The sequence below is a fragment of the Medicago sativa genome, chromosome 7 (genome assembly GCF_051527215.1).
Source record: "Medicago sativa cultivar Bolivia chromosome 7, Bolivia_mono, whole genome shotgun sequence".
Classification (NCBI taxonomy): Eukaryota; Viridiplantae; Streptophyta; class Magnoliopsida; order Fabales; family Fabaceae; genus Medicago; species Medicago sativa.
In genome coordinates this window covers 68,306,318-68,328,506 of record NC_140755.1, presented here as the reverse complement: position 1 = coordinate 68,328,506, position 22,189 = coordinate 68,306,318, and the positions used below count along the sequence as shown (strand labels likewise).

Below are 22,189 nucleotides of genomic sequence, written 5' to 3'. Positions count from 1 at the left end.
GGGACCAATTCCGTTAATGAGTGAAAATACTGGGACCAAAACTGTAATTAAGCCTATTAACTACCGGTACTTATTTTGGAGGAGCTAAATCCATAACAAGCAACAGCTAGAGTGAGATAAAAATGCGACAAACTATTCAAACGAAGTTTGGTGCATGCATAGTGTGCAGGCAACTTCACTACATACAAATATACCAAAGCATCGATCAAAATGAAATTTATATAATACTTTAGCCAACACATTTGAGGCACAATGCACAAAGGATAATTTAAGTACAATAACCAACAACTGAGGGAAGTTCAAGTGGCTGGCAAATTATCATACCAGCAATAAGAGATAAATATTCAATCAACACAGATATCCATGAGTTGCTCTACTAGAAAATACATAAAAACCTCCCTCCACCAATGAAACGTCATATTTCAAGTTATGCACACAAATCTCACTCATCGTCTTCATCGTCGTCGTCATCTTCGTCCTCGTCATCCTCTTCCTCGTCATCTTGGTGGTCATCCTGTACAACAAGGAGAGATGGTAAAAAAACACATTTTATGCCATATGAAGGTTTTTTTCATAGTTTTTCTTATTTCAAAGAAAAATATGCGGAAACAAATTTTATGCCCCTTTAAACTTTGGAACGTGTCATCTAAATTTTTGGGAAGATAAAGCTGTAGAATATGAAGAATGAACCGTCTTAGGTTTTGAACTGAGCCTAATTTATTCTTAAAAATTGGCTTGTAAGGTGAGCGGTACCCTTTTAGAGTTTGATGGACAACCATAACACCGTTGTGGGGTAGCAATCGTTATAATATTCAAAGCGTTTTTTCTCATGATGCTAAAAGTTCATGAAAGTATAAGAAGAAGAAGAATTTAGACTACCTCTCCACTTGCTTCATCTTCATTATTAACTTCAGATTTGTCCTTGTCTGATTCCTCCTCGTCATCGTCCGCTGAACTTGGCTGTCAACATTACAGAAAGTTAAGCACATAAACAAGACAATCAAAGCACAGAAACAACAAAACTAGAAACACGGGATATGCTTACCTTGTTATTATAAGCATTCATAAGCTTTTCATACTCAACTTTCCTTTTTGCAGCCTTGGCTTCATATGGAGCTTTTTCCTTTACATTCAAAATAATAAAGTTAGGATCAGACGGAATAAATTATAAATCCATTATTCAACAGAATAAATCCTCTTTTCAGTATAATGATGTCGACAGACACAGATATGTTAATACAGTGGAAATTCAACAGAAGCAGTCATTTTTCACAGTTGATAAACTGCTTCTACTAACAAAAATACTATTTAAAAAGACATAATAAAGAGTATAAAATATTTAAAAAAGACATGAGTCAATTATTTGTATCGAAGATTGCATTGCTTACAGCCTTAGTCAAGGATTTCCATTTCTCTCCTCCAGCCTTTCCAACCTACAATCAAAGTACACCAAATTTTTCAGACACGAATTAAAATAAGATACATCACGATACACAACGGCGCAATTCAACATGTAACTTACAGCTGATACGGCCTTCACATTAGGGTTCTCTGCCTTGAAAGTCTTTCTGAAATCCTCACTATAAAAGAATGGAAGATAAGTCAGAAAACTTTAAAAAGGAGCTATAACAACAGAAAGTGACAGACAGAGATACTAACAGGAAGACGAAGAAAGCGCTGGGAGGCCTTTTTGGTTTGTTGGGATCTTTCTTGGCCTTCTTCTCCTTCTTAGTCTTTGGCACCTTCTCAGGTTTAGCAGCAGCCTTTCTCTTTCCTACTTTTCTGTAAACAACAGACATATATGTTCATCAGTACATTATTCCCGTAATACGACTTCCACCGGTGGCGGAGCTTGAATAACTTTTTAGCAGTGCCAAAAAGGCATAGAATGAATAGAAAACTATTTCAAACAACTGTTACAAATCATTAATTAGTGGTTAATTTTGCTCGAATATTACTCTCTAGGCGAGGGGTTCAGATCTTGACCAGAACATTTTTAGAATAAAAATACAATAGAAGTTAGAAATATGAAAAAAAGGTGCCTTGGCGGACTCGAACTCACAACCTCGTGTTTTAAAAAACCTTCCCTTGGCACTACGCGGCTTAACAATCGTAGTTAACATGCGAAGCAAAAATATATATACACATTTATTACTCTCTAGGCGAAGGCTGAGATCTTGACCAGAACATTTTTTGAATAAAAATACAACAGAAATTAGAAATAAGAAAAAAGGTGCCTCGGCGGACTCGAACTCACAAACTCGTGTTTTAAAAATCCTTTGCTTACGCGGCTTAACAATCGTAGTTAATATGCGAAGCAAAAAATATATACACATTTATTACTCTCTAAGCGATTTATTACACATCAATACACCAGTCTTCAGATCTTGACCAGAACATTTTTTGAATCAAAATACAATAGAAATACGAAAAAGGTGCCACGGTGGACTCCAACTCACAACCTCATGTTTTAAAAGCCTTTGCTTGTCGCTACGTGGCTTAACAATCATAGTTAATATGCGAAGCAAAAAATATAGACACATTTATTACTGCTTAAATGTATATATCTATCTATTAAAGAGGAGAAACTTTTGCGGTAGCCACGGCTAACTGTCCAAAAAAATATCGGCCTCTGACTTCCGCTATAAAGTATCTATAATCAGATATTGATAGCACTTTTATACATGGTTAAGTAAATCACCAACACCTTTACGGACAATGACATACAAAGTCATATGAAAAACTAAACACTACATATTACGATATCAGTTAACATAAAGTGCGATGATACAGAAACTAACCGGTCATCAACTGGTTTCAAAACATCCCTTGAAGTCTTTGCTGTTCCCTTGCCCTTTGTCATCGTCTTCGTTCTAGTACCAAGACGATCTACAGTTGAAAAAAAAAAATCATCAACCACCAAAATCAATTTCACAAGCTTAAGTGTTTTGTAGTCACAGCCAGGGTTTCCAACAAAAAAAGTCAGTGATCACAATTTGAATTAAAACACCAAAGTTTTTTTCGTCTTGGAGACCATAATACAACTGTCATTGAGGTCACATCAATCGCATTCGAACACAATTCTTGATTTGACCAAACCATGACTGTGATTTAAAACCTAAGTACAAAGCATAATTCATACAAATACAATCACAAACTTTCAAATGAATTTCCCTTCAATTTTTCCATATCACATAATATCAAGGTAATAATCATTAATCATAAAAAGGGGTATTAATAATCATCAACAACATGAACAAATATCACATAATCCTCAATTCAGATATTTGACCAACAATTCAGCATCTTTTCTCTTGACAACTTAACAACTTCATGTTACATGTCATAAAAAACATAAACCTTAAAAAAAAAAAAAAAAAAACACAAACCTTAAACACAAAACAAAACAAAAAATCAAGTTTTTTAGCTATTTATTCCTCATAACTCATCAAACATCATTATTTACTGTTCATGTCCTAAAAAAAACATAAACCTTAAACACAAAAAACAAAGAAAAAATAAAAAAAGTTTCAAAAGAGATATTGAAGCAGAGGAAAAAAGAGAAAAGGAGTTACCTTAAAAATGGATGAAGGGTTGAAGAGAGGATCTTCAACAAGCGAAGCAGAAGAACCGAAGACACAGCAAGAAGAGAATCAAAGAGACAAAGGTTAGGAACAAAACAAAGAGGGTTACAAGTACAGCCAAATATGACCGGAATAGCCGGTAATGTTTTTAGTCACTTTTGCCGCTAATGAGAGTCAACCCATATCCACAATGAGTGGATTTTACCTGCTATAGCCGGTTTTGGTTTGAGAAGATATTCTCATCAATGATTATTATTAATTACTAATTATTGGCGTATACTTTTTTTGTTCGGAGAAAATAGTTTATGCCAATCAGTAAAAAAAAAATGTTGGCATATACTTTTTCTTTTTACCAACTTTTAACTTTTTTAACTCTACGGTTTTTAGTTGAAAGGATACAATGATTCAACGAGTGTTTGGAGAATTATTGAATTGTGCCGGTAAACATTTACGGTAGAGTAGAAACTCCACATTGAAGCTTCTAAAACTCGCAATAGAGAGAACTTTAAACTCACGGTGGTGTTTGACCACCGCTCAACCAAATACACACTTTCATTATTTCAAGTAAAATTTGAATTTGGATGTTTTTAATGAATCTGATCGTTTTTAATTGAAACTCATTCATCAATTGAATTCGATCTTTAGTTTTTTTATTTATTTATTAAACCTTTGATTTTAAGGGGATGACTCTTGTAATCCAAAATTCGTTTGGGAGGTAAACAAAGTTTGATAAAAAGAAAACCATTCAAAAATTAAACTCGATTTCTCTCAAATGATTTATACATTTGATGGATCTCATTAACGATTTGAGATTAACTACTTGGTCATTCTATAATCGTTTTAGTATTATTTCATAAAAATACCATAAAATTAAAACAACATTGTTTTAGTTTTATGTTATTTTTATGAAATAATGAGTGTTTGAAAAACACAGCTCTTATTTATTGATTTCAAGTTTAAATATGATTGAAATCATTTATTTTATAAGATGTTTTTTTATGAAATTTATAAGATTGTTTGTAGTAGAGTGTTTATCTTCTTTCTATTATAATTTTTAATTAAAAAAGTATAAGATAAAATAAACACATATTAAAATAAATGAGTTTTTGATGTTGCAACTTTGTGGTTTAGTTATGGGTATCTTTTGTAAAATTTGAGATTTGAATCCGAGTCATTTTGATATTACTTCCGTCTATGTGTTTTATTTGAGTATGTAATGACCATGAGATCAATGGTAAAAATTAAAAATAAATGAAAAAATAACAAAAAGACAAATGGCATAAACTTTATTATATATATCAGAATCAATGGTAAAAGTAAAAATAGCAGTCCCCGTAAACAAAGCTCAGTTGACATAAACATGCATTATTATATATCGGGGTTTGAACCCCGGAAAACCAATTATTCTTTTCGAAAAAGGTGAATTCTAATCGTTAAGCTTTTGACCAAAAAAACATAACAACGAAAAGGTCAAAAACAAGGAATCAAAAAAGAAGTCAAAAACAAGGAATCAAAAAAGAAAAACGCAACATTGGAGAGTATTCATTGGTGCTAACATTGGAGAGTATTATGCCCCTTAAAACGAAATTATATACTACATTTGTACGCTCTAACTTTTTTAAATTTTTTTAAATTTTTTTTTAGATTTTGATACAACTTTTAGAGAAAACATATACCTATGATAAAGATAAACCCTTTCCCGTATCACTCTAAAAGCTGCTCAATAGACGTATATTATGAGCAAAATTTTGGATTGTTAAATTGCAAATCCGAAATTTGATGAACTATAAGAGGAACCAATCCTTCCTACGCATATTAACAACAGCAAAATCAATTATATTTTGATAAAAGTATGAATCAATAGTATATATATAAAGTAAGGTTTTTTATGCCACGTGTCATTTCCACATTCATTCTCAATATTTTTATTATTTTTTCTATTTTTAAAAACCAATATTTTATTTAACATAAATATCTCAACAAACTTTTGATCTTATGCACTCAGTATTTTTTATCCCAACAAACTACACATCAATCAATCAATCAATCAATCAATAGTATATATATAAAGTAAGGTTTTTTATGCCACATGTCACTTCCACATTCATTCTCAATATTTTTATTTTTTTTCTATTTTATTTAACATAAATATCTCAACAAACTTTTGATCTTATGCACTCAGTATTTTTTATCTCAACAAACTACACATCAATCAATCAATCAATCAATCAATAGTATATATATAAAGTGAGGTTTTTTATGCCACATGTCACTTCCACATTCATTCTCAATATTTTTATTATTTTTTCTATTTTATTTAACATAAATATCTCAACAAACTTTTGATCTTATGCACTCAGTATTTTTTATCTCAACAAACTACACATCAATCAATCAATCAATAGTATATATATAAAGTAAGGTTTTTTATGCCACATGTCACTCCACATTCATTCTCAATATTTTTATTTTTTTTCTATTTTATTTAACATAAATATCTCAACAAACTTTTGATCTTATGCACTCAGTATTTTTTATCTCAACAAACTACACATCAATCAATCAATCAATCAATCAATAGTATATGTATAAAGTAAGGTTTTTTATGCCACATGTCATTTCCACATTCATTCTCAATATTTTTATTATTTTTTCTATTTTATTTAACATAAATATTTCAACAAACTTTTGATCTTATGCACTCAGTATTTTTTATCTCAACAAACTACACATCAATCAATCAATCAATAGTATATATATAAAGTAAGGTTTTTTATGCCACATGTCACTCCACATTCATTCTCAATATTTTTATTTTTTTTCTATTTTATTTAACATAAATATCTCAACAAACTTTTGATCTTATGCACTCAGTATTTTTTATCTCAACAAACTACACATCAATCAATCAATCAATCAATCAATAGTATATATATAAAGTAAGGTTTTTTATGCCACATGTCACTTCCACATTCATTCTCAATATTTTTATTTTTTTTTCTATTTTATTTAACATAAATATCTCAACAAACTTTTGATCTTATGCACTCAGTATTTTTTATCTCAACAAACTACACATCAATCAATCAATCAATCAATCAATCAATCAATAGTATATATATAACATAAGGTTTTTTATGCCACATGTCACTTCCACATTCATTTTTATTAATTTTTTATGTTCTCAGAAAAATCCGAAAAAATTTCCATTAGTTTTATTTGATTTTTAGAATTTTTTGGTACTATTTTTATATTTTTATGATTTTATTTGACAGGTTTTTAGCATTTTTTACTTAGTTTTTTGTTGTTTTTAAAAGGAAATCTCAAAACTGTTGAAATGTGAGAGAGTCTGATGGCTGATTATACATAAGAATTTTCCGGATTATAAAATCTGATATTGTAAACATGAATCCGAATTTTAAAATCCGGAATGCACAAGGGCATTTTTAGAAATTTTACAGGGCGCGGGAGAAGGCAATAAGGTGGGAAAGTAATAGTCCATGTTTAAAGGACCCAAAACTATTACCACTTGGACTAATTCATTATTGATTTTGTTACACTTTTTATTCTTGCATTGGACATTCATCTCATCATTTATATTTATTTTTAATTTTTTTTGAAATATTTATATTTGTTTTTATGATATTATTATAATTGTAAATTTAAATAAATTCAATCTAATATACTGACACGTGTATTCGTACACACAAACTTATAAAACTTATTTAATATCTAACCCGGGCAACGCCGGGTCTCTAAACTAGTAGTATATATATAAAGTAAGATTTTTTATGCCACGTGTCACTTCCACATTCATTCTCAATATTTTTATTATTTTTTCTATTTTTAAAAAACCTGTATTTTATTTAACATAAACATCTCAACAAACTTTTGATCTTATGCACTCAGTATTTTTTATCTCAACAAACTATACATCAATCAATCAATCAATAGTATATATATATATATATAAAGTAATGTTTTTTATGCCACGTGTCACTTCCACATTCATTCTCAATATTTTTATTATTTTTTCTATTTTTAAAAACCAATATTTTATTTAACATAAATATCTCAACAAACTTTTGATCTTATGCACTCAGTATTTTCTTTAAATTTTTATTGAATTTCTAATATTTTATGTAGCAGAAATATCTCAACAAACTACACATCAATCAATCAATCAATAGTATATAGTGTGTGTGTGTGTGTGTGTGTGTGTATATATATATATATATATATATATATATATATCAATAGTATATATATAAAGTAAGGTTTTTTTTATGCCACGTGTCACTTCCACGTTTATTCTCAATATTTTTATATTTTTTCTATATTTTATTTGACATCTTATTTGACATAAAAATCTCAGCAAACTTTTGATCTTATCCACTAAATATTTTATTTAATTTTATATTTAATTCCTAATATTTTGTGTAGCCAAAATATCTCAACAAACTATATATAATACTTTCAATACTATCCATTAAATCTTTCCTTTATTTTTTTCTTTCTTTTTTTTAGGAAAAGAAGTTTCAATTAGTTTTTTTCATTGAGGAAAAAAAGGCTTCGATTTGTTTTTTTTTAACTATAAATAAAGGAGAATTTTTTAATCACGTAAACACATATTTTGAGCGGAAACTGAAACTCAAACCTTCTTTTGATCTAAGCTTTTTCTTTCTTCAGGTTTGACAAACACCTATACTATTGTTTCTTTTTCTTATGCTTAGATTTTTATTTTTATATATAATATGAGAGGGAACTAACACCTACGAGTGAATTTACCGATTGTTTTTTTTTCTTTCAGGTCCTTGAACTATTGTTGCTGGCATCCATTACAAACACCTACGAGTTTCAGGTCCTTGAACTAACACTGATACTATTGTTTCTGTTTCAAGTCCTTGAACTAACACCTATACTTTTTTTTTTCCTTTTCGTTTCAACAGTAGCGTTTTAATATTATTAATCACCTATACTATTTTTTCAGGTCCTTTTCGTTTTAATATTATTAATCAGTAGCGTTTTGATTTTAATAATAATATTTCAGGACCTGAAATATTTTTATTTAATTTTATATTTAATTCCTAATATTTTATGTAGCCAAAATGTCTCAACAAACTATATATAATACTTTCAATACTATCCGTTAAATATTTCTTTTTTGTAGGAAAAGAAGTTTCAATTATTTTCTATCTCTTTTAGCACCATATTATTCAATTAGTTTTTTTCATTGAGGAAAAAAGGGTTTCAGTTTGTTTTTTTTTTAACTATAAATAAAGTAGAATTTTTTAATCACGTAATCACATATTTTGAGCAAAAACTGAAACTCAAACCTTCTTTTGATCTAAGCTTTTTCTTTCTCCAGGTTTGACAAACACCTATACTATTGTTTCTTTTACTTTTACTTATGCTTAGATTTTTATTTTTATATATAATATAAAAGGGAACTAACACCTACGAGTGAGTTTACTGATTGTTTTTTTTCTTCAGGTCCTTGAACTATTGTTTTTGGCATCCATTACAAACACCTACGAGTTTCAGGTGCTTGAACTAACACCTATACTATTGTTTCTGTTTCACGTCCTTGAACTAACACCTATACTATTTTTTTTTTCTCTTTTCGATTCAACAGTAGCGTTTTAATATTATTAATCACCTATATTATTATCACATATACTATTTTTTCAAGTCCTTCAATTTGTTCATTTTGTTTTTTAGGAAAAGAAGCTTCAATTAGTTATTACTAATCTTTTAGCACTATATCATTCAATTAGTTTTTATATTTGAGGAAAAAAAAGGTTCGATTAATTTTTTTTTGATAAAAAAAGGTTCGATTAGTTATTATGTTATCTTTTAGCAACATATTCTAATGCAAATGCTAACTATAAATAAATTAATTTTCATTAATCACATATTTACATATTTTGAGCACAAGGAGAAACCCCAAACCTTCTTTTCATCTAACATTTTTCCTTCTTCAGGTTTGCCAAACACCAATTTTATTATTTCTCATATATATATATATATATATATATATATATATATATATATATATCAATCACTTTCTTCCCTTTCAATTGATTTTTCTCTCTCATACGCATGGACCACGAACAAACCCATGACCACATGTTTAAAGGGACCCAAAACTCTTACCACTTGGACTAATTCATTATTATTTATATTTATTTTGTTACACTTTTTATTCTTGCATTGACATTCATCTCATCATTTATATTTATTTTTATGATATTATTATAATTTTAAATTTAAATAAATTCAATCTAATATACTGACACGTGTATTCGTGCACACAAACTTATAAAACTTATTTAATATCTAACCCGGGCAATGTCGGCCCTCTAAACTAGTTAACTAAGTAATTTAGATTTCTTAAAAACAAAAAGTAATTTAGATAACAAACATCTAAAGAAGCTTTCTAATAATTTTTTATAGAAATTTTCTAAAAACTAATATTTTATAGAAATTTCCATTGGAAAAGTAACTATCAAAATATGGTGCTTCTTTCAAGTTTTACTTCTTGTATATAATTTTACCAATATTTTAAAATAAAAAGTTGTTCAAAGCAGCTAATGAAATTATTAACTTAGATGATATATTTGTAATACAATCCTTTTTATTTTCTCATGAATATATATTATTCTTAAAGTATTCATGAGCTGTTATAAATTCAACTTGTATAATTCAAATAGCATATTCATTGTAGAATGGTGCTACTTTAATTAATAAAAAAAAAATCTTTTTGATTTTCTCTAAAATTTTAATTTTTAGATTAATATTTTTTATAAGGGGCACTCCACAACAATAATTTGCACTTTCGTATGCAAATTAGATGTTGAATACATATTCAATCAAATTTCAAAAATAAAAATAACACCTTATATTCATCTTTAAATAAAAACTCCAAATCAATCATTTGGACACGTACAATCCAACGATCAGCATGACTTATGAACATAGTCCGGTCAGAGAGAGTGTGTGATCTAATTCAGATTAACCGTTGGGAATAATAATACTAATACTAATGGAACGTCGAGTGGGTTACCGTTGAAATAAAAATACTATATCTAGTGTCTAAATAGAAAAGACTAATGTTTTTGAGTCTTGTTTATAAAAATTTAAAAGACAAGAGCCATGCATTTGCGACCCGTACCATAAGCTCACACTCACACATGGTGTGATTTACACTATTCCTATTATTTAAATAAAATGCATAAAAAAAATTCGATACATATCTTTTTTCTTTTGTTTATAAACAAGACCTAAAAGGAAGACCGCAAAAGAAGACTACTATTTAGTGATATAGAGATGATAAAGTTTGGACTAGTTATTAACTGAAATTTATTTTTTTAGAAATGTTTTGTTTTAGATTTTTTTTTTTTTTTAGAAATGTTAGAGACATTATCTTTCTAATACTCTTTCTAACACTCATTATTGTATTGGAGGAAGTCTATGTAGGTCTTACAATTTTATGTTAGATCAATTTTCAAAGTAAGACTCGCATGTGTTTCATTCAATAACAAAGTGAATGTTAAAGAGAGTGTTAAAAAAAATGTTCAAGACACTCTTCTTATTTTCTTTTTCCTTTTTTAACATTCTTCGTGCTTTGAAAAGTAGTTGAAATATGCTATGGTACGAGCTCAAAAGGTTCGACCCAATTATCATACGGGTAATCCAACATCAAGGCTCGTTAGGAGCATAGAAATAATTGCCCAATTAATGGGTCAAGTCAAGGACCACCATGCAAGAACGACGCCAGGACACACAATGCAACACAAGATACGAACCTCGAACCAAAACAACGTATTCAGAACCATCTCGTATAACCACATAGCGAGTTTAATTTTTGGGTATTTTTTTATCAAACTTTGTTTACCTCTCAAACGAATTTTGGATTACAGGAGTCATCCCCTTAAAATCAAAGGTTTAATAATAAAAAAAAACTAAAGATCAAATTGGTTATACCAGATGGATATGGTCCTCAACACCGTTTTGCCATATTATTTGTGTCATATTATTTGTCACTTTTGAACTTAGGTTTTTTAGTTTGTGAAGGACGATCCAATGCGTTTATAGGTTTAAAGCAAAATTTACAATGATCTTTTTTCTAACCAACTAAACAAGAGTAAGATATGAGGTCTTTTTTCTAACCAACTAAACAAGAGATACATTAACAATTAGTTTGTCATATTATATCTTTTTAACTAAATTGAAGTTTTTTGAGGTTTTTTTCCCCCTAAAATATTAAGGCATGTATTCTTAGCTTGGATTGCTTGCTCTTTGAGAGGACTCTGAGTTTGTGTAAATTGATGGCTTGCTTTTTCTTTATCGGTCAATTTCCTATATTGAAAACGCATAAAAGTTACATACTTTCAAATTACTGTGCCACAGTTTTTGCTTGCAGCTGTAGCATGTAACTTTTATGTGTTTTGTTTATAACATCTTTTCTATGTTCAATCATCTTTTTCTAATTGTTTTGCTGTGAAAAGCTTATGGTTGAAGTTTGATATAAGTAAGTAGAACTGTCAAAACGGGTCGGGTCTACCGAGCCGGGCCGCAAAAGCCCTGAAAAATGTAGGGCTTGAACAAAAAAAATTGGGCCCGTTTAAATCCGGGCCTTTTTAGCCCGAGCCCGTCACGGGCTAGCCCGTTTAATTTATAATAATGTTTTGACATTATAATTTTCTATAACCCACCATGAAGATGAAGTCATGATTCAATTTTTTTTGGAGAAGCAAAGAAATAACTTTATTCAAATGTTATAAATACAAATTTGAGTGACAATTCTAAAAAGTGAGATACTTTATAAAAAAAACTGTGGTAAATTGCTAATTGAGTTGTCGGTAGGTAATTTTTTAGTGTAATATTTTATTTTTAAATTAAAAGCTTTAATTAACCGGCCCGGCCCGAAAGCCCATAGCCCGCAAAGGGCCGAGCTTGGACAAATATTTTTAAGCTCGTTTATCTTCCGGGCCTTTTTGGCCCGGCCCGCAAATGCCCTAGCCCGTCGTGGGCCGGGTAGCTCGTTTTGACAGCTCTATAAGTAAGAGATTATTGATTGAAAAGAAAATAGGGTTTGATATGTTTTTATATCTATAGGTATACTAAATTTTACGATACAAAAACAATTAAAATAAATTGATACGTCTTTGAAATGCTACAAAACTTTGCAGATCCATTTTATGTATTTCTACATATGTTTTTGCAAACAATCAACTCAAAATTCGATATCTAGGATGAGTTTTTGTTGTTTTGTTTTTTGAGTTTTTGGCGCTTTAAAATTTCATAATTAATTCGTTCATAGTTCAAAAATTCTTCTTCTTTTTTTGTGTAAAGTCATATTTTAACGTCCAAAACATGCCTGAAAAAAATTATAAAAAAATTCAACATCTAAGTATCTTTTTTAGACTTCAACTATATTACATGGTAAAAAATAATAAGAATCTCAAATTACACAGTTAAAATATGTGCTTTTTGTTTTACAGGGTCATTTTTCAGACTTTGCATATATTACAGGGTCAATTTCAATAATTAACCCTTAATTTTAAATTAAAAAAAATCAATTTTGAATATTAGATGAAGTACACATTCTCATAAATTAAACATGACTCTTGATGTCATGTATTTAAATCACAAACAACACCAACTACATGCATGAACCACAAGTATAATTTAGCAAAATATGCATATCTCTCGCATTCTTCATGTATTAAATATGACTTTTGTGTCATGTATGTTAGATGAGAATTAATATTATACATGTTAAAAATCCAAGGTGGTTGTAATTTTAAACCTCTATTACATTTATGTATTTTTGTATTTATTATCTATCAAGTAATTTTTTTAAAAAAATTATTGCATAAAATTTTGCAATGTTCTATTATTTCATTAAAAAAATTATAAATTACATCAGTTACCACTACAAAATTAGACAAGAAATATCAACAACATCAATTATTTTTTTGATCTTTCATTTGTCTTTATCTATTCTTTTGTATTTTTATTTCTTTTTTTGCACACATGCGTAAAATAAAAGGCATTTTATTTTTATTAAAAAAAACTTATAAACATACATCAATTACAAATTACATCAATTACCATTATAAAATTAGACAATAAATATCAACAACATTAATTATTTTTTTGGTCTTTCGTTTGCCTTTATCTATTTTTTTTGTTGCACACATGCGTAAAATAAAAAACATTTTTGCAAACACACGTGCAACGAATGTAGTACATAAGCACTCATGATTAATTGAATATATATACCAATATGTTTGGTTCGACAATTATAAGAATTGATCTTGAGCGATCTGAGTTGAAAGTATAGTGATTTGTGTTTGGGTACGTTCTTTTAAAAGTGAATTCAACTATACATTTATGTATAAAAATCAATTTTAGAGGCAAAATCATTTCTACTTAAAATCAATCAAATATGTTAAATTTATTCTACGCCTCAAGAATCAATTATCGGCCTTCTTGAAGTGGAGTTAAACATAGTGTGAAAAAACATTTTGATGAAATTTAAATAAATACTTTTAATTTAATAAATACTTTTAACTTAATAAATACTTTTATTAACATATCAAAATTAATTAATTTTAATACAATTTCAAATAAATAAATAAATACTTTAAATTAATCCAAATAATTAAACTACTAGAAAGTGAAATTAATTTCTTCTTTCTTTCTCTAATGCCAAATGTTGGAACATTAGTGTGATGTTGGAAAATAAATTGGAAGATTAAACACCTACTTTGATCTAATGTTGTGTGAATTGAAAAAATAGAGTGTGGGGGTCCCACATAAAATAGAACACACACATTAGTAGTGTTTAAATTGCGGTATTTAATTTTAAATACTTGATAATGATAAAAATAATAGTAATTATTATTTTTATTCGAGAATATCACTTCCCATAAATTTAGCTTATGGTGGTTGTGATAAGAATAAGAATTTAATTAAATCTCTTATATTTCCTTCATTCAAATCCAATAATTTGTTTCCTCCACTTTTGTGGATTTGTTTCTTTTGATCCTATCCACAAGTGTTGTTGAACTGATTAATGGATAAACTTCATTTTAACTTTATCCATTAAGAGTAACTGTTGTCGCAATTTGTGCTAAAACAGTTACAGAATCTCTATATAAATAGAGGACTCCACTCAGTTCAAAAACACACCAAATCGCACAGTTGATGCTTCCTGTGCGGTTTCTCTCTTCTCCCTCCGACTTGTGTTAACGAGTTTCTTCTGAATTATGTCCCGTCGGAATTATGAATGATCTTAACAGTATATAAATTATTTAAATATTTTTCTATTTGAGGAGAAATGGTGGTATCACCATATTTGAGTGGTTGTAGTACCATATTGAAAGTTTGGAGAACTTAAAGGTTAGAATGGTGGAAACACCATATTTGAGTGGTCTTAGCACCATATAGAATGGTAATAATACCATATTAAAGTGGTTTCAGTATTAAAGAGTGGTCTTAATACCATATTCGAAGGTGTAAATCTCGAACGATTTTCTACAGTGCAGTAGTTAATCGAACAGTTGTAGCTGGGCTTGTTTTATCCTGGAGGCGGCGTGGTTGATAGTCTACCTTGCACAATTTTGGGCAGTGCCACGAAACGTCTTGAAGAGAGCGACCTGGTCGTGACTCAACCTAGTAACAACTTCGGTAGATAATAGAATTTGGAAATCCAAATACAACAGTTTGGAAATCCAAAAACAACAATTTTAAGACGTTTCGATCTACTATGTTTACCGAAGAAGTTACTTATTAAGGTTAAGTTGTCTCTAAATATATTAAGGGTAAATCAAGCTATAGAAATACATCTTTTGACTGAAACGATGAAGTGATTGTTGTTTTTAAATAACAACACTAAAAATTCAAATACGTTGAATTTGTTTGAAATATGGTTTCGAAATCAGAGCCATATAGTGAAACAATAATTTGTTACAAAACAAATTATTTGTTACAGAACCAAACAAGTTTAGTTTGTTACAAAACATATGAAAAATGTTTGGACCGCAAAAGAAAATAATTTGTTACTAATTTGGTTTCGTCACGTACTCTTGTTACTAACAAGAAAAATAATTTGTTTCATTTGTTACTGAACAGTAACAAGAATTACAATGATAAAGTTTTTTTTATATAAAACTTAATACTCTTACGTGATGTATTTTTCAAACAATTTACGTGAAGTTCCATAAGCTTATGCATCAAATTACACCATTGACAAATTGGGTATACATAGTCTCTGGTCAGCATATTAAAACGGCAAGAATTTATATGAGAAATTTGCTTCAAATATTTCATATAAAAATAAGAAAGAATCTGAATTTCAGATTTCTATTGAATAAGACTGAGTTAACTCAGACTTAAAGAAAGACTTGTGTACCATGCATTCTTGTGGGAAAAGACTGCACTTTGATGGTATGTTAAAAATTAAATTCTCCTTCTATTTCATTAGTTGTGTGATTTTAATATTTGACATATCAAAATTGATCATGAACAAGTGTTTAATTTTAAACTTGAATAACTTGGACTTAATTCCAACGTTATATGATTATACAATTTTATTTATTACAGTCAAGATATATGAACCAAAAGTTCATATAAATCAGAATTTAGAGAATATGAATCTCTAAACATAATAAATTATGATATGTGTGAATTTGATGACACATAAATTAGAAATGATAAAATGATATTTTTATCATATTTATTGATGACTGTCAATGTTGGAAAAATAAAATTGATACGCTTGATATGTTCAATTTTTATAACAAAAATTAAAATTTATAGAGTACCCAAGTCTATGAACAAAAAATCTAATTAATTTTTTTTTGAAGAAAAGACAATCCAACTTGTCTTATCTTTGAACTTGGGATTATCTGACATAAGTTCGGATTTCGCACCCAAGAGAGTTGAACTCACTAGTAGAGCCTATGAATGTGTATTCATCGGGTATGCGATAAATAACGAAACATATAGGTTTTATGACCTAAATGTTAAAGTGATCATAGAATTTAAAAGATGTCGATTTCTATGTAAATGTTTACCCCTTTAACTAAAGAATAGTGGGGGCACTAGTGGAGGCTCTAATGGGAGCACGACATTAGTGGGGGGGCAAAATAAATTCCCTTCTAAAAAATTAAGAACTAGTTGGGGCACTATATCTAATCACATTCATGTAATTAGAAATAGTTATGGAAACATCATACGAGATGTTAGAGAACCTCAAGGAGGTAAGAAAGCTAAAATTGCTAAAGAGTATGAACTTGATTTATACATTGGAAGAAGATTCATTAAGCCTGAAAGAAGTTATATCCTCATTGGATGCTGAATTATGGCAAAAAGCTATAAACGATGAAATGAATTTTCTAGAGTCTAACAAAACATGACATTTGGTTGACTTGTCTCATAGTTGCAAAACTAATCGGTTATATTTGGATTTTGGAAAAAAGGAACTAAACTTGATGATACGGTTGATGAATACAAGGCTCTCCTTGTAGTCAAAGGTTTTAGACAGAGAAAAATATAGACTTCTTCGACATTCATTCACCAGTCACGAAAATCATATCCATAAGAGTAATAGTCCCTTTAGTCGCCGTTCATAACTCGATAGTACTTCAAATGGATGTGAAAGTTGCCTTTTTTTATGGTGAAGTAGAAGAAGAAATCTATATGGAACAACTTGAAAGTTTTGCGATTCATGGACAAGAAAACAAGACATGTAAGTTAGATAATTCTTTGTGAGGTCTAAAATAAATTCTTAAGGAATGACATGAAAAATTTGGCATTCTAATGTTATCGAATGAGTATAAAGTGAATGAAAGTGACAAATAATATTTGCACGATCATATGTCTTTATGAAGACAACTTGCTCATATTTGGTTTAAAGATTCATGTTATGAATTATGTGAAATCATTGTTTATCAATAACATTGATAAGAAAGACCTAGACAAAGTTGAAGTAATTCTTGGTTTCAAGATTACTAGATCAGAAAAGAGAACTTTTTTGATAAATCTCACAAAGTTGAGAAGATCTTAAGAAAATGTTATTATTTGAGTGCAAACTTGCAAGCATATATTATGATCCAAGTGTAAGAACACTTGAGATGAAGTTAAACAAATAGAATATGCGAGCATCATTGGCAGTCCTTAGGGAAGCCAATGAATGTATTAGACCCGACATTGTCGATGTCGTAAAACTCTTGTGCAAGTTTACTAGTAGACAAAAGAAAAGCATTGCCATGCTATAGAAAGAGTCATGAGGTGCCTTAAGAAGACTATGACTCTAGGATTACTTCACTAGGAGTAACCTATTGAACTTAAATAGTACAAGATATAAAATAGAACATCTTTCAGATGAATATTTAGCGACTAGTGTTTGCACATTGAGCATCACTAGAGGAGTTGTTTGTTAAAACAAATGATATTGACTCAGTCCACTATGGAATGAATCTGAGATGAGAACACTAGAGAAAACTAGTGGAGAAGCAAGTTAACAAGATGCTTGCTAGTTGAGATCCCTTAGTGGATAAAACCGTTTCCAGAAGTGTTAATTTGTTGTGATAGTCTGCAGCTATTACAAAACTGAGAATCGTTACCACAATGGTAAGAGATGATTATTAAGTCATGAACACATAAAGTATTGGAGAGCTAGCTACTCTCAAAAGGAACGGTTAAACTAGATCATGTACGTACTGATAAAGAATTAGTCAATCCTTTGACGAAAGAAATTACTAAAAAGAAAGTCCTAAACACACCCAATAGGATGGGACTAATGCCCAAAGGTCACAAGTGATGGTAACCCAACCTACATGACTGGAGATCCCAAGAAATAGGTTCAATGGGTAATAACAAGTCACAAGTGATAGAACATGCTATGTTAAAAGTAAGAAAGCATGATTCCTGTAGTGACAGAAGGATGAGATAATAGAAACTCTTAATGAGATCTATACTCTATTTGGAGTGGAGTACTCACCTATACGAATGTGGAACTAAGGGCCGGTTCCTATGGGATTCGGGGCAGAATACCTAGAGCGTTCGTTAAAACCGGGATACACGTGCAAGGCCATAAACGCACGGGCTTTTAGAATACACCTTATGAAAAGGTTTGTGTGTGGGTTCTATGTCTGAGATAGAGTTCAATGCTGTAAGCAACTCTTGTTAATCAGAATTTTACTCGCTATGCAGAGGTTCAAGTTGTAGGCGACACCTTTGTTTATTAGCAACCTTATAGAAACGTTTTGACGTTATTATTGAAACCATTTTTTAAATTCAAGTGGGGGATTGTTGGAACATTAGTGTGATGTTGGAAAATAAATTGGAAGATTAAACACCAAGTAATCATACTTTGATCTAATGTTGTGTGAATTGAAAAAATAGAGTGTGGGGGTCCCACATAAAATAGAACACACACATTAGTAGTGTTTAAATTGCGGTATTTAATTTTAAATACTTGATAATGATAAAAATAATAGTAATTATTATTTTTATTCGAGAATATCACTTCCCATAAATTTAGCTTATGGTGGTTGTGATAAGAATAAGAATTTAATTAAATCTCTTATATTTCCTTCATTCAAATCCAATAATTTGTTTCCTCCACTTTTGTGGATTTGTTTCTTTTGATCCTATCCACAAGTGTTGTTGAACTGATTAATGGATAAACTTCATTTTAACTTTATCCATTAAGAGTAACTGTTGTCGCAATTTGTGCTAAAACGGTTATAGAATCTCTATATAAATAGAGGACTCCACTCAGTTCAAAAACACACCAAACCGCACAGTTGATGCTTCCTGTGCGGTTTCTCTCTTCTCCCTCCGACTTGTGTTAACGAGTTTCTTCTGCTTCTACTCTTTCTGTCCCTTCGGAATTAAGAGTGTTCTTAAGACCATAGTCCCTTTTCGGTTTAATGTCCCTTCGGAATTAAGAGTGGTCTTAAGTTCATAGTCCCTTCGATAATCTAAGTCCCTTCGGAATAAAGAGTACTATTAAGATCATAGTCCCTTTTGTAATAATAATGTCCCGTCGGAATTATGAATGATCTTAACAGTATATAAATTATTTAAATATTTTTCTATTTGAGGAGAAATGGTGGTATCACCATATTTGAGTGGTTGTAGTACCATATTGAAAGTTTGGAGAACTTAAAGGTTAGAATGGTGGAAAACACCATATTTGAGTGGTCTTAGCACCATATAGAATGGTAATAATACCATATTAAAGTGGTTTCAGTATTAAAGAGTGGTCTTAGTACCATATTCGAAGATGTAAATCTCGAACGATTTTCTACAGTGCAGTAGTTAATCGAACAGTTGTAGCTGGGCTTGTTTTATCCTGGAGGCGGCGTGGTTGATAGTCTACCTTGCACAATTTTGGGTAGTGCCACGAAACGTCTTAAAGAGAACGACCTGGTCGTGACTCAACCTAGTAACAACTTCGGTAGATAATAGAATTTGGAAATCCAAATACAACAGTTTGGAAATCCAAAAACAACACCAAATGAAACCCCAAGTTTACTATATTTATCATCTCTTTATCTCTTTTCACACTCTCTCTTATCCAGTTATCTCTTCATTCCTTCTCTGAAATCAAACACAACTTAAATTTAATAGTTTGCTTTCAAATTTCAAAATGTATATAATTTTTGGAGAGGATATGCTTTGAAAATATATTTGTTTACCAAATATCTATCACATTTCCCCTCCAAAAAAAAAACTATCACATTTATTCTCTTGATGGAAAGGCACACAACATTTTAATCACACCGATAACTTTGATTCTTTTTTGGGTTACAACCGATAACTTTGATTTACTAATAAGTATCTGACATTATTTCTTTAATTTTACATCAAAAAAAAAAAATGAACGGGCCATAGGAAATAATGTACAAAAGTATTTAGTATTAAACATTGTTTCTTTACTCACATTTTTCAAAACAAAGAGATCCTATCTCAACACTTTTGTTCTTTCGAAGTTACTTGTGTTGCAGCCACTAGAAAATAGCTCATATTAAGTTTAACATTCTAATTACTCTTTTTATTTCATATTAGAGTTAATAAATGGAACCAAGACTTTCAAAATAATACTCGCTCACCCTCCTTTATGGAAATCACTCATATTCTTCAAAAGATCTCGTCTCAACACTTCCTTCTTTCAACGGTACTTGTGTTACACGATGACTTGAAAACATGCATTTGACCATCAATATCGTAACCTTAGACATTGTTTTCCCTCTTCTTTATCTCTTTCCTCACTCTTGATGCAACAAACTACACGAGTTGGTCAAATCGTATCGAATAGAAACATAATTTTTCTTTTGTATGACAGCGGTATCTATGCAGCCTTTAACACAGACGTAAAAAAGAGATTGTGTTTGGTGAATATTTTGTCACACACATTTGTCATACTAACACATAAAATGATTCTATCATGATCATAGTACCACACACGATTCATCCACAACAACCTATCTAAGTTACGTATCAACAAGGATAGATAGAGTGCATAAAACGTGGCGACGCAGACGATGGTTTTCTTGTATTTGGCTCAAATATGGAGTCAGATTACTAAAGTGTTATATAATCATTAGTAAAGCATATAACAAGGCTATGTTTTCATTGATATCATGCGGCAGACATTTGTATATCTCCTATGGTAACAAGGTGGATTCACATGTCTGTTCGACCATCAATATTAGTCTGTGTGTCAAAAATTAAAGTTACAAATGGTAAATTGACAACACTTCACCGGAACCAATAATGGTTTTGTTCACATATGGGACAATTGACTAAAAAAGACTTGTGTAGATGTATAAAGTTAACCGTTAAATTTTGTAACATGAAATATGAACTTTGTTGCTGTATGTTTTACGAGTAGTCCACATTTATTATTTTCCTTATTCCATTTGATTTTGCATAAAAGCTTGATTTTAATTACTAATCATCATTCATATAAGGCTTTCGTTGTCTTACTTTAGCTGTTTTAGATGCATTTGTATGAATTTATAAGCATATTACGAGTGTTATAAGTGTTGGACAGTCGTAGAGAGTAAAGAGGTGGGAGAAGAGTGATGTGGAAACACGATTTATGGTCAAACGAGACCATATGAGTACTCATATATGCACTACATTTTCAATCCTTATGCCTTATGGTAGTGCTTAAATAGGATGAACTTTTAGCTCTCAATGAATGTTGATGATATAGTGACGCACTTGATGAGAGCATCAAGCGATCATCCACAACGTTCTAAACAAATTTTTAATAGAGGGTAAACCAAAAACCGTTAATATTAGAGGGGGTAAACATATATTATCCCTAAAGGGAATCGAGCGATCCATTGAGAGCTAAAGGGTTACCGTTGACGGTTGAACAATAAAAATTCTACATGTAGTGTCTAGCGTAGAATAAAAAAAGACTAATGTCGAGTCTTGTTTATAAAAGTTTAAGGGTTAAATATGTTTTTGGTCCCTATAAAAATATCAACTTTTCGTTTTAGTCCCTCTAAAATTTTCCTTCAACTTTTAGTCTCTATAAAATTTTCAATCTTTACTTTTAGTCCCTATTT

At 30.0% G+C, this 22,189-nt stretch overlaps 1 protein-coding gene across 1 annotated transcript; it reads right to left on the bottom strand.

Annotated features, from left to right (window-relative positions):
- Window positions 1-201: 201 nt before the first annotated feature.
- HMGB1 (high mobility group B1) lies at window positions 202-3,663 on the bottom strand. Its single transcript, XM_085727864.1, has 8 exons — window positions 3,576-3,663; window positions 2,802-2,889; window positions 1,660-1,782; window positions 1,523-1,580; window positions 1,389-1,433; window positions 1,046-1,123; window positions 880-960; window positions 202-514 (listed from the first exon to the last, which is right to left on the bottom strand). Exons 2-8 carry the CDS (start codon window positions 2,861-2,863, stop codon window positions 443-445), a joined length of 519 nt encoding a protein of 172 aa, XP_085583990.1. The 5' UTR covers window positions 2,864-2,889; window positions 3,576-3,663; the 3' UTR covers window positions 202-442.
- Window positions 3,664-22,189: the final 18,526 nt, after the last annotated feature.

Bases quoted from the DNA above. Each gene is read 5' to 3' on its own strand.
- HMGB1 (XM_085727864.1), bottom strand. From the start codon at position 2,863: ATGACAAAGGGCAAGGGAACAGCAAAGACTTCAAGGGATGTTTTGAAA. The intron at 1,581-1,659 runs GTTAGTATCTCT...ATTCTTTTATAG, and splicing joins AGCGCTTTCTTCGTCTTCCT to TGAGGATTTCAGAAAGACTT. The intron at 1,434-1,522 runs GTAAGTTACATG...CTTTGATTGTAG, and splicing joins ATGTGAAGGCCGTATCAGCT to GTTGGAAAGGCTGGAGGAGA.